Below are 13,933 nucleotides of genomic sequence, written 5' to 3' on the forward strand. Positions count from 1 at the left end.
TGGTTCTCCCATACTCTAGTTTCTTACTTCCAGAAGAGACAACATATTCCTTATGAATGGATATATAGGCTAAATGATAACTAAACACTCAAAACAGGACCTGTACAAATCATTGTTTTATTTTAACATCGTAGTTTATTGTTGTTTCTAATTGGCAATTACATTATAGATACTGTCAATCACAATATAATTTCTATCACTGTATATATGTTTCTTTTTGTTCCATCTTAACAGTAAATGGCAAATAAATTATTTTCATCAAATATTAATTTTCAAATTCTTTCAGCAGCAAGCACCAAAATCAAAACCCAACAATCAACAGAATAAGTATGCATAACAAATAATCTCAAGGTTATCCCCATTAAGACATATGGATACAATATTTTCACATTCTCAAAGGTCTGTATATTTTTGGAAGGGCATTAAACAATAGGGTATTGAAATTTAACACAAAATCAGGTGCCATTTAATACTGTTTAACATTTTTAAAAGTTTTAACAATACAGATTTTAATGTGATATAAATGTTTCTTGCACAGCATCGTATTGTTGTAAGTTTTCCCTTTTGGAGTTTCCTTTTCTCTCTCCTTCCTCCAGTAACTGGAAGTTGGCTTCCAAGCCAACAGCTCGGGTAGATCCACGCAGTCATTCTTCTTCACTCTGTACTAGTAAGCGCTCTGGAGGAAGAACAGATTCCAATTTCCGCCAGCGCTCTGGAGGCCACAGGATATGTGTGGCATGGGCGTGCAGAAGTCCCAGGGAAACCTGAAACCATGAGAATCATGGAGAAAGAAAAAAGAAATAATTTTATAATGATGATTATTAATATCTTAAAAACAAAATCTTATCCAGGTCTGACATTCCACGGAAAGGTGATGATGATTAAAACTAGTAAACATGGGCAGAGAAGAATAAATGGTGGAGTAGAGGTGACCTCCTGGCTCTCTGCTCCCAGAGATGGAGGTGAAGAACCCAGATGGCTACACAGAAGTGGATCAGTCTCCCCCAAGAACAGCGTTGTGAAGCTGCAGAGAAACAGCATTGGACATGCAACGGAGGGGGAAAAAAAAAAAAGGGAATGGGAGATACAATCGAAAATTCTGTAAAGTACGAGCTAAACAGCAGAGAATAGAGTGTGGGACAACCGTGCTGGCCTGGTCAGTGAGGGAGCGCAGTGGGATCTGACCCATAGGAGGACGCCTGCCCCCCGGACTGACCTCCACACCCACTCAGACCGGGACGTGCCTGAAGTTGGTGCAGAGTTGGGGCACAAGACGGTGGGCTCTGTGGAGAGGGGACAACAGCAGGAAACATCTTGAACTCCCGGGTGCTCTGTGCTAAGACTGCACTGGGTCAGGGAAGGACTGATCTGAGCGATTACTTACCGTGACCCCGAGAGGGAGTGTGGAGACAGGCGCCTCGCCTCTGGTGGTCAGCAGGGCCAGAACAAAGGAGGTGAACACTGAAAACGGGGATCCGCCCCTGGAAACCGCTGAGGACTGAGCAGGCTCAGGGCGGGCCAGAAAAGGCAGGACTTTTTGCAGGACAGGCATGTGATTGCGGGACTGTGACACACAAGAGACTGCGGGTGTCCTGTTGATTCAGCCCGCTGAACAGGCATCTGCCAACTCCTGAGCAGTCACCCCCGGTGCTAGCTGTCCACGGGTGGGCAGCTGCTATTTTGGGGGTCCAGAACTCGGATGGTGCAGCGTGCTATGGTTTCGGGGGGCATCCCTTGCCCAGCCTGGAGACTTTTGCGCTGGGTGCGGCAGGTTCTGCCCTTGGAGGTGGGAAGAAGTGCGAAAAGCCCCTTGCTTTGTGTGGCTGGCGTGAATTCGCTGGACATCTGCGACCTGTTGATTCTGCTAGCCAGGACTGTGTTGGTGGGCAATCATGAGTACTTCCCTCCAACGCTAGTTCCCCAGTGGTGGGAAGCCCCCAGCAGCGGGATCCCTGAAAGCTGGTGCGCTCAGTGGTCAGGCAACACCCTTCCCCTTGCCCAGCGACTCTCGTGCAAGGCGTGGGGGGCTCCGCCCTTGGAGGTGGGGAGACGTGAGTATAACTGCTTGCTCTGTGCAGCTGGAGTGAATCTGTGGGATGTCCACGACCTGTTGATTTGGCTAGCCAGGCCTGTGTGGGGGGGCGATCTTGAGCGCTTCCCCCAGTGCTAGTTTCCCAGAGGAGGGATGCCCCCTCAGTGGGATCCCCAGATGCTGGTGCGCTTGGCGGTCAGGCAACACCCCTCCTCTAGCCCAGTGACTTTGGCATTGGGCATAGCGGGCTTTCCCCTTTGGAGGTGGGCAGAACCGAGAAAAGCCACTTTTCCTGTGCAACTGGTATGAATCTGCGGGACCTGAACCCTGTGCAATAATTGACAGCCCATTGATCCCGCCCACCAGATCGGCTTAGGTCATCTAATAAGAACATAACTCTAGGGCTTGCTGGCCACATCTCCACCCAAATAAAGCAAAATACACATTCTTCTCATCAGCTTATGGAACTTTCTCCAAAATCGACCACATCCTGGGCCACAAATCAGACCTCAACAAAGTTAAAAAAAATAGAAATTGTACCATGTATCTTCTCAGACCATAGTAGTATAAAATTAGAGAGAAATTCTAACAAAAACACTGATCACTTCACAAGATCATGGAAATTAAATAATCTATTGCTGAACAACTGCTGGGTCAAGGAGGAGATCCAAATGGAAATCAAAAGATTCTTTGAACCAAATGATAATGGGCACACAAGTTATCAAAATCTGTGGGATACAGCAAAAGCATTCCTGAGAGAAAAACTAACAGCATTAAATGCTCACATCCAAAATACAAAAAGCTCACAAATCAACAAACTAATAAATCATCTCAAGGAACTGGAAAAGGAAGAGCAAATTAACTTTAAACCTAGCAGAAGAAAGGAAATAACAAAGATTAGAGCAGAACTAAATTAAATTGAGAACAAAAGAAGTATACAGAAGATCAATAAAACCAAAAGTTGGTTTTTAGAAAAGATAAAACTGATAGCCCTCTTGCTAGATTGACAAGAACTAGAAAGGAAAAGACCTTAATAAACTCAATCAGAAATGAAGAAGGAGAGGTCACTACAGACATCATGGAAATACAAAGCATTATCTTTGAATACTATAAAAATCAATATGCCCAAAAGCTACAAAATGTGGAGGAAATGGACAAATTCTTAGAAACACACAACCTCCCTAAGCTCAATCAGGATGACACAGAATTCCTGAACAGACCAATAACAGCACAGAAATTGGAGCAGCAATTAAAAATCTTCCATAAAGAAAAAGTCCTGGACCACATGGGTTCACATCTGAATTTTACCAAACATACAAAGAAGAACTCATACCTTTACTGCAGACACTCTTCAACAACATTGAGAAGGGTGGTATGTATCCTCCCCAACTCATTTTACAAAGCCAGTATCACCTTGATACCAAAGCCAGGAAAGGACAAAACAAAACAAGAAAACTACAGACCAATATACCTTATGAATATAGATACAAAAAGTCTCAAAAAATCTTAGCAAATTGAATCCAACAAAACATCAGAAAGATAATTCACCATGACCAGGCGGGCTTTATCCCAGAGATGCAAGGGTGGTTCCACATATGCAAATCTATAAATGCAATTCTCCACATAAATAAAACAACCCTATCAATAAATGGGCAAAGGACATGAACAGAAATTTTTCAAAAGAAGATACACTGATGGCCAGCAAACACATAAAAAAATGCTTAACATCTCTAATCATTAGGGAAATGCAAATCAAAACTACAATGAGATATCACCTAACTCCAGAGAGAATGGCCTTTATCAAAAAGTTCCAAAACAACAAATGCTGTCGTGGATGTGGAGAGACTGGAACTGCTGGTGGCATTGCAAATTAGCACAACCCTTGTGGAGAGTAATTTGGAGATACCTCAAAGAGCTAAAAATAGATCCATTTGATCCAGCAATCCCACTACTAGGCATCTACCCAAAGGAAAAAAAGTCATTCTATAATATAGACATCTGTAGTTGAATGTTTAGAGCAGCACAATTCACAATTGCAAAGATGTGGAAACAAACCAACTTCCCATCAATAGATGAGTGGATTAATAAAATGTGGCATATGTATACCATGGAATACTACTCAACTACAAAAGCAATGGTGATCTAGCACCTCTTATATTATCCTGGATAGAGATTGAGCCCATACTTGGAAGTGAGGTATCACAAGGATGGAAAAACATGCACCCCATGTACTCGCCCATCAATTGGTACTAACTGCCCAACACTAAGGTGTTCACATGGTAGTAATACTCACTGGGTGCCAGTCCCATGGGGAGCATTGGGGGGGTAAACCCACAACTAATGGAAGTGGAACGCACTATATGGGGGAGGGACACGCTTGTATCCCTGGCTTGGGTGGGGCAAACACATTACACATAACCAAAATGTTTATACCCCCACAATATCCTGAATTAAAAAAATTAAAAAAATAAAGTATACCTTTCTTGCAATGACAAAAAAAAATAGTAAACACATTTTGTAGCCACTGACATACAAAGAAAAAAATAGTAAACACTTACAGCATTTTTCTAGGGGCCATATATATGTAAACTCCTTTAATCCTCACAAAAACCATCTGAGGTGCATTCTGTGATTATCTTCCTTTTACCGATGAGAAAACTAAGTGCAGGGAGGTTAAGGAATTGGCAAAAGTCATAGAGCTACTAAGTGGTGGAATCTGGCCTTAGGGCCAAGCAGTCTAACTCCAGAGTCCACAATCTTAACCGCTACTATAAGTTGCCTATATGCACAGACCCAGGACACATAAAGCTGGTTTACATTCTCAGAATTTCCTATGGAGTTCCTAGTATCTCAGAGAGACTTTTCTTTATGGACAAATCATAGAGACTGGGAAAAAATATATTTTGTGAGAAATATTGTCCCACCTACTGGATGAGCAGCAAGAGTTAGGTGTGAGACTGGGTGGGCCGTCTCCATGGAGAGCACCCTGAGCCACAGGGAACTAGTACTCAAGGAGAGAGGTGGCAAACCAAGGAAAAGCCAAACAAGGTGGGATGGGTAGGGAGGGAAACGAAAAAAGTATAAAGATCGTGGCAGATGGTAAAGAACCACCATCTGCAGAGATAAGCAGAGATCCCACAGGATGGAAGAGAAGGCGAGTGGGGAAAGTTTTCCTGGAGCATTGAAGGAAGCCCTTAAACATCTTAACTCTCTTTCAATACATAAATTTCAGCAACCGGGAGGATTTGGCAAACTTGTTTAAAATACAGATCAAAGTCTTACCCTCAGAGATCGCCCTTGAACAGGTCAGAGGAAGGGCCTGGAAACCCGTCTTTTCTTCTTTTTACTAACAGACAATATTTTAATGGTATTTAGAAGCTTACAAAATACTTTTCTACTTAGCACATATTTTTTGAGTGCCAGCTATAAAACAGATTACGTGCCCATTTTATTTTCAAATGTTTTTTCTATAAATTAGACCTCCACAGAGATTAACATAAAACATTGCTTTCATTGAAGCTCTTCTATTTACTATAATATGTATTAAAAAAAAAATCACATTTTCTAGGGATTCAAAGCAGGAGCTGCATGTAGGGAAAGACTTATAAAAAGATAATCAGAAACACATTGCTCAAAAAAAGAAGAAGAAAAACAAATGGAAGGGAAAAAAATGTTAACAACAACTTGAAATACAAACAAAAATAGCCCCAAAGGGAGCAAGAAGCCCATGAAATCAATAAAAGATTTTTTTCTTCAACTTGTTATTTTGAAAATCAAACCTAAGAAGATTTGAAAGTGTGGTGCAGGAAACAGCTCCTTCAAAAGTCACCACTTATTTACATTTTGCTGCATTCACTTCTTTCTCATTATATGTGCACCCATATACGTTTTTTCTGAATTGTCTGAAAGTTGTTGACATCATGCTGAATTTTATCCATAAACACTTCAACATGTATCTACTAAGAACTAAAACCTTTTCCTGTATGAACACAATAGCATTATTATACACTAGATATTTAATACTGATACAATAATATTACTTAATATACAGTCTACATTCAAAATTTTCTAATTTTCCCAATAATGTCTGGTATGGCCACTTTATTTTTAAAATTTAGGGTCTAATCAAGAATCGCACATTGCATGTGGTGGTCACAGTTTGCTTTGGTTTACATTACTTAATTTGCCTTGTAAAATGTCCCACATCGGAATTGCTTGATTTTTTTTCTCTCATGAATGGACTGAAGTTAAATGTTTTTGGCAAGAATACAAAATGGTTGATATTGTATTCTTCCCTTTCCATCTCATCAGGAGGCACAAAGTACTGGTTTGTCCCATTATTGTGATGCTAAATTTAATCAGTTGATTAAGGTGATGTTGACCACATTTCTCCACTGTAAACACATCTTTTTCCTTTTTTAATTAATAAGCAATCTATGGGATATTTTGAAATAATTTAAGTATCCTATATGTCAACACATTTCATCTAATGATTTTAACATCCATTCACGATGCTCTCTGAATCAATTATTACATTAGAGATTACAAAAATAGTGATTTTTCAATTCTAATATTTCTTTTATATTTATTAGCTGTCATCCTTCTCTAAAAAAGTGCTTTCTCTCTCAACGTCAACTACCTCTATTTTAACATCAAGGATTTTTTTTTTTTTAAGTCAAAATCTATTAGCATTTGTTTGGTTGGTTGGTTGAGGCTCAGATGTCCTAAATTTGGCCAGAGGGAGCTCTGTGTGTACTTTGGACATGTCACCATCAGTCTTTAAGGACTTCCTTACTTTCTGGCACCACTAGTTGTTGCAGGCTTACCTTGTACTTTATACCTGTCCACCTGAAATCAGGCATTTCTTTTAAGTGCCTTGGTTTATTTTAGCAAGGAATGCTATTAGAAACCAAGTGCTCATTGTTCCTGGGGTATCAATATTCTATGCCATTTCAGGGAATAAACATAAACAATCCAACAACACAATGTTCTCCTAGACCTTCCTCATTCTATGTTTTATCTTCTGTCTCCCAGAGTGAGCATACGCAAATCTATTCACTTTCCTAACAAAACACACAGAATAGTTTCAGGGTGACTATACCATAACCACTACCAACAACAAATTTGTTGAGTAAAAATCAAGATTTCTCTGTAATTATTTTGGTTCTTAAAATACCTTTCATTGTAAGGGTGTATTGGCAGAGTCCTATGTACAAAATTTGAATCAATTTCTTTTTCTGCCCAGTGTAGTTACGTTACCATTTGATACACAGTCAGGTTCTTTTTTTTGTATTTATATTCAGTTTTAGAGCTTGCTTACATTATTCTTTTTTTATTCAATTTCATTTTTGAATATGTAATTATTTACATGGTTCTCTCAAGTCAAAATTATTTTTAAAGGGTGTGGTAGGCAGAATAGTGCTTGCCTCCCACCTGAGATGTCCACATCCTAATTGCCAGAAGCTGTGAATATGTTATATCACAGGGCAAAGAAGAATTAAGGTTGCTAATCCGTTGATCTTAAGATAATGGGAGTTTTCTGTATTATCTCATGGACCCAAATGTAATCACAAGGGTGCTTAAATGGGAAAGAAGGAGGCAGAAGGGTCAGATTCACAGAGATTTGAAGATGCTTCTGGCTTTGAAGATGGAGAAAAGGGCCAGGAGCCAGGGAATGCAGGTGGCTCTAAAAGCTGGAGAAGGCTAGGAGAGGGAGTATCCCCTAGAGCCTTCAAAGGGAATGCGGCCCCTTTGGCACCTTAATTTTAGCCCAGTGTGACCCACACTGGACTCTTTGACCTCCAGAACTGTGAATTAAAAAATCTGTGTTGTTTCAAGACACTCAATTTGTCATTTGATTACAGCAGCAATTGGAAACAATACAAAAGTATACACAAAGAAGTCCCTTTCCCAACTCCCACCCCACCTCCACCAGGTAACAGATTCCTTCAGTTTCTGGTTTAATGTTCGGGTGTTTCTTTTTGAAGGAAAAATAAAAAGCAAATATACATACACGTTCTTATTTCTTTTTTCTTATACCAAAGGTTGCATGCAGTACAGTCTGTTTTGCATCTTGCTCCCATTCTCAACAATACATCCTAGAAGCTACTTCCTATTGCTTCACAGAAATAAAGCCTGTGCTTTTGTAAAAAGCCCCACTCCCACCTCGCCCCCAGGTGATTCTGCTGATTAACCCAGTTGGGGAATCTAGATCTGTACTTTCCATTTAGCTTCACATCCAGAAAAGGTAAACCTAACTAACTTGAAAGAACCCCTTGAATATATTCCAGAACATCCTAAGTAACCATTCCAACCATATTAACTGCCAGGAAGCACTTGCCTAGCTCTAAATCATCTGTTATACTGCAGTTTTTATCTAGTTTTGTTCTTGTCTGGGCTTAGCTGAGTTAGAGAACAGCTGGTCTCCATTCCCTCCAAAATAGCCATTTTTAGACTTGATAGCCGCTACTCAGTTGTACCTCAAGCTTTTATTTGCTTTTCCAAGATGTTTAACTTTTTTCATGAGGGTGATTTGCCAGTCTTTTAACATGGCTGAACTCTTGCCAATATATTTGCTTGCTTGCTTAGTTTTGGAGCTCAGTTTTGGACACAGTGCTTCAGTTCTGTTTTTTAAATCAACACTCATTTCACCAAAACTAATCTTATAAGTCTTTTATTCCAAACATTGATTAAAGACACTCCTCTCGCATCCTGAAAAAAGTAATTCATCTTCACAATTATGAACAACAGTCAAAATCCTATCAGATGGATAATTTCAATATTGTTTAAGGCATAATATGAGAATGCAAAATTTCTTTTTTTTTAAGACTGAGATTAATAGTGAGAGAGAGAGAGAGAGAGAGAGACTATTCTCTCTCTTAACTGTCTTGCCATGGATCTTTATGTTTTTATTGATATGTCTATAGACATGCAAAGAGTATAATGAATATGGAAAGAAATAAAAATCTAGAAATATGTCAATTTTAAGATTGAAAGTTGTGCTTTAGGTACAGTTTTGGCTTCCACACCTGCTGTATTAGTTAGGGTTAGCCAGAGAAACAGAACCAGCAGTGCGTATATACATATAGAGAGGGAAAGAGATGTATTTTAAGAAATCAGTATATGTGATTGTGGAGGCTTGGAAAGTCCAAAATCTGACGGGAGAAGTCGGCAGGCTGGAGATTCAGGAAAGAGTTGCAGTTTGAATTCAAAGGCTGTCTGCTTGCACACCAAGACGAGCTGATGTTGCGGATGTGATCTGACTGCAATCTGCTGGCTCGTTCCCTCTTGCTCCGGGGAAGTCAGCCTATTATTGTTCCATTTAGGCTTCAACTGACTGGATGAGGCCCACCCACATAAGGCAACTTTTTTTACTCAAAGTCCACTGATTTAAATATATATCTCATCCAAAAACACTCTCACGGAAACATCCAGAATGATTTTTGGCCAAAGATCTGGGCACCATGACCCAGCCAGGTTGACATATAAAACCAACCATCACTCCTGACAAATATGGTCCTCCTCCTCCTCTTTGCTTCCTCAGTGTTATGCAGTGCATGCAGGGCAGGGTTTGATGACTTGCATGTACTGACTCATTTATTAATAATTCTCACACTAACCCATGAGGTAGGAACTATTATTGTTTCCACTTCATACTTTAGGAAGCCTAGGTACAAAAATATATTTTTTGAGCTGAGACTCAAGTACATGATCTCTGGCTCTAAGATGTTTGTATCAGGATGACCGTATAATTTATCATCCAAATGAGACACTTCTGACAGTCAAAGGGGGCACTATTTTAATTAAGTCAGGAAAATAAGAATAGAACAGGACTGTCTCTGGACTAATCAGGATATGGTTGCCCTAATCATAATGCTTCTTGACACTGCTAGGTCCCACATCCTTTCCTGAAAAAACTAGATTCATCAAAAGTAAACGTACATGATTACAGGCTGAATTGGGTCCCCCCAAATTTATGTTGAAGCCTTAAGCCCCGGTACCTTAGAATGTGACTGTATTTGGAGACAGAGCCTTTAAAGAGATGACTAAGTTACAATGAAGCCCTAATCCAATCTGACCGGTGTCCTTATAAGAGGAGGAGATTAGGACACAGAGAAACTCCAGGGGCACCTGTGCACACAGGGGAAAGACCATGTGAGAACACAGCAAGAAAGTGGAGATCTGAAAGCCAAGGAGAGAGGCCTCAGAAGAAACCAAACATGCTGACCTCTTGATCTGGAACTTCCAGCTCCAGAACTGTGAGAAAATGAATTTCTGTTGTTGAAGACACACAGCAAACTAGTACATGCATGAAGAAAAAGGAACAGTGTGTTGGAAGTCAGGTCCGTGTGATTTCCCAATACTTACTCAACATAGGGGAACAAAGGAACATGTTGAGGGAAAAAGAAAAACATCTTTGTTATTAAAGAGAGAGAGGGAGAGATGCTTAAGCATATAGAACCCTTTCAACAGGCTAAATGCTTTGACCAACCCACCCAACGTCTTATGGAACCTGATGCTCCCCTCTCCTTGCTCACTTGTGTCCCATGTGTGACTGTGTCTCCTTCAATGGAGTCATGACATTTTTCAGGGATAAGGAATCTACTTTTACATTCAATTCTAAAACACAACAACAAAAACATATTAAAGGAACCACTGCAAACCGTTAGCAGATCACTCTATCTTTAGTATCAAAACTGGATGAGAAAATAGGTCTATTTACATGTATTAATGAGCCTCTTGCAATAACTCTGTTGCCCCTAAGGGAGAATGGGGGGACACCCAGCCCACAGATGGGGAATGATCTGGAACATGAGTCACGAAACTGTTCTGATTGTGTACCCTATCAGCAAAAAGTTTCAGAATTCACCGAAATTATTTATTTTAAAATTATATATATTGCCAATAATGCATAAAATCAAATGTTGGTAAAGCTCAAATTCTTAATTTTTAGATATAAATAGAAATTCTAATACTTTTTTCTTGCATCCAGTGGATCATTGTACATACCAGCTGAATATTCTTACTCCCTACTTTACGGATCTCTGCTCTAGGAAACACCAAAATTACTGGCTGGAAAGGGATTGAGGCTTATCAGTCAACTGGTTTGTTTTGCCCACATAGTGCCAAGGAACCACATGGACTAAATTTACACGGAATTGCCTGCCTTTGATTGAATTGGCTCCACGGAGAAGTTGTTTTGGCATCTGGTAGACACAGCATTTGTGAGCCCAGCCCTTTCCTTCAGCTGCCAGGGAGACAGGTGTGTGTTGTTCTGGTTCCCTCCACCCCCTTTCCGTAAACCTGCAGTCTACAGAACACTCCTTCATTTCTTGGCTTCAGGACACACTCTCTTGAGGAAAGGGCTTACAAGGACAAGATAAGGACACGCAAAAGCAAAAGAGTCCTGAAGGGGGAATAGAGAGAAAAACACAGGAAAGGAGATAAGGAAGAAAGAAGACTCTTAGTGGGAGCAGAAACCTTTTTGAAAAGATGTTCAGAATGAGAGCCAGGGTTAGAAGAGGATCAGTGTGAGGAATGAGATGAAGCACAAAACTTGGAAGTTCATTTGATTAAAATGTTTTCTAAGTAGGAAAAGCAATCTGCACTATTAGCAAATAAAATCTTTTGATGAATTTACTTAGCAACATAAGGAGAAATTTCCACATAAAGCAGTAGTCAGATGATATTTATTCTACAATATTAAATTATGTACAATTTTGTTTGAAAGGCAAATCAAACTGGAACAATATCCAAAATTTGAAGGATGTGGTTCTAGAATAAGCACTGATTTCTCAGTGCTTAAAGAAGTAAGTCAGCTTTCCTGCATACTTCTGATTACTGCTGTCCTCCCGGTTTGTAATCTTCTTCCTTAGACCCCTGGAGCTCTCCTGGAAGACCCATTCAGTCCTAACACTCTCATGGAGTCCTTCCCAGCCACTGCAATTCATATCCATTTGTTCCCGACCATTTGAATCAAGGCCTGGTGTTAGGTCTCCCCAAAATCAGGTTCTTAAAAAAGAAAAGTGATCAAACTATTTGTGTTAAATATATAAAAAATAAATGTAGCACAACTCTATTCTTCTTAACCTTCCACCTTTGGCCCCAGGGGACTATACAGCTACAATCCAGTGTTTTCTCTTAGAATATATAAGTTTGGTGGGGAGGGCTACGTCTATGACCCCTCTGGGACCATGATCAATATCTTTAGGTCCTTGTTTAAAAGCAGAAACCCATGGTTCAGGCCTCGACACCTAATTCCAACGAACAAAATGAGCACAGTAGTGGCACATCCTTTATCAGGCTCGGTTTTCTCATAGTTTCCCTCCCCCTAGGTGCACCCCTGCTTTGTCAGAAGAAGGACCCACTCCTCCCGGCCCACTTACTGCAAGGTTGCCACATCAGAAAACCAACTTTCTTCTCACTGGTTTACTTACTTATAAATTCTCTTTATGAGAACTGGGAAATATTAGTATCGGGTTCATAAACGTATCTTTCTTAGAGGGGCAAAGTTCAATAATATGGAAGCCAAAACATTTGTGTGGCTAAGTTAACAAGAACCAATGCAAAATAATTTACTTTCTTATCATAGTACTTACAACTTTAAAATAAGTTTTAAATGAAACTTAAAATTTTTAAATAAATTTTAAGTAAATTTATAAATAAATTTTTAAATAAATAATTTTAAAATAATTTTTTAAATAAATCTTCTAAAATGAGATAATCACAAATGAAACTTTAAGAAATTGCCTAAGCGTAGCATGACCATGTAATTTAGTACCCAAAGTGGGACATTTAAGAGTGAAAGGGATTATTAGTAATTATACTGGAACAACCGGTGTAAACCAGGTGGCTTTAGGATATAGCGTTTTCCTACCTATGTGTCATCTCATTCTTTTGACACAGTGAACATTTATTAACTATTGTTGTATTCTGAATGCATTACATATATAATACGTTCTGTCTCTTACTCTTACATTCAACCTGCAGTATAGATATTATTTGCATTTTGCAAAAAGGAAACACTGGTTTAGAAATACTAAGTAACATGCTAAAGTTCATAAGGCTAGTAAATGATAGAAGCGGGATTTGAAATAGGCATGGTTCAAAATTCATGCTGCCCTCCACTAGGATGTGCTGCTTCCCTACGATATTATTTAATAATTTATGTTTTCACCTCTATAGCAAGGGTCAGCAGACTTTTTCTGTAATGGGCCAGACAGTAAATAGTTTATGCTTGTCAGGCCTTGTGGTCTCTGTTCCAACTACTTGACTCTGTCCTTGCAGCACAAAGCAACCACAGACAACATGGAAGCGAATAGAAGATTTGTTCCAATAAAACTTTATTTATAAAAAACAGGCAGCAAACTGTATTTGGCCTGAGGGCCATTGTTTACCAGCCCTTGGTCTGTACTGTAGACTCTACAACATCTCTGAGTGCAGAGGCCGTGTCTTACTGTTTCTGTGTTAGAAATTAATGCAGTGCTTCAAACAAAATTGGGAACTATCTGTCAGAAATAAGCATTTATGAAAAGAGTGAATTGATTAAGGAGGAAGGCGTAAGTCTAGGAATGTTGTATTTTATTATCTGGGTACCATAGACATTCCCTAACCTATCTTAAGAAAAACATCAATAATTCTTTAGAAAACAACATTAAGTACATGAGGGCTTCCACAATCTCTGATGATGTGCCACACGGGTTGACAGTAATTTACCAATGAACTGCGATACAGTCTCAAAAGAATTTTTACAAGGTACAATATGGAATCTAAAACACATACACATGTAATGCATAGATTTTAAATTTTCATGTTTGCTACATATTCTTAAAAATTTGTTTTCCTATTTTACAAAGGCAAAGAAAATTGGTCTGCATTGCCTGTGGTGACTACCATCTACTT

At 39.4% G+C, this 13,933-nt stretch overlaps 1 protein-coding gene across 3 annotated transcripts in view; it reads right to left on the reverse strand.

The window, feature by feature from the left end:
- Positions 1-200: 200 nt before the first annotated feature.
- IMMP2L (inner mitochondrial membrane peptidase subunit 2) overlaps positions 201-13,933 on the reverse strand; it is an 847,470-nt gene continuing 833,737 nt past the window's right edge. For all 3 annotated transcript variants that reach the window (XM_069461995.1, XM_069461996.1, XM_069461994.1), the window contains one exon: positions 201-764. In XM_069461995.1, the coding sequence (XP_069318096.1) occupies positions 645-764 (120 nt within the window). In that variant the 3' untranslated portion in view covers positions 201-644. The remainder of the gene's footprint in view (positions 765-13,933) is intronic.

The sequence above is a fragment of the Eulemur rufifrons genome, chromosome 29 (genome assembly GCF_041146395.1).
Source record: "Eulemur rufifrons isolate Redbay chromosome 29, OSU_ERuf_1, whole genome shotgun sequence".
Lineage (NCBI taxonomy): Eukaryota > Metazoa > Chordata > Mammalia > Primates > Lemuridae > Eulemur > Eulemur rufifrons.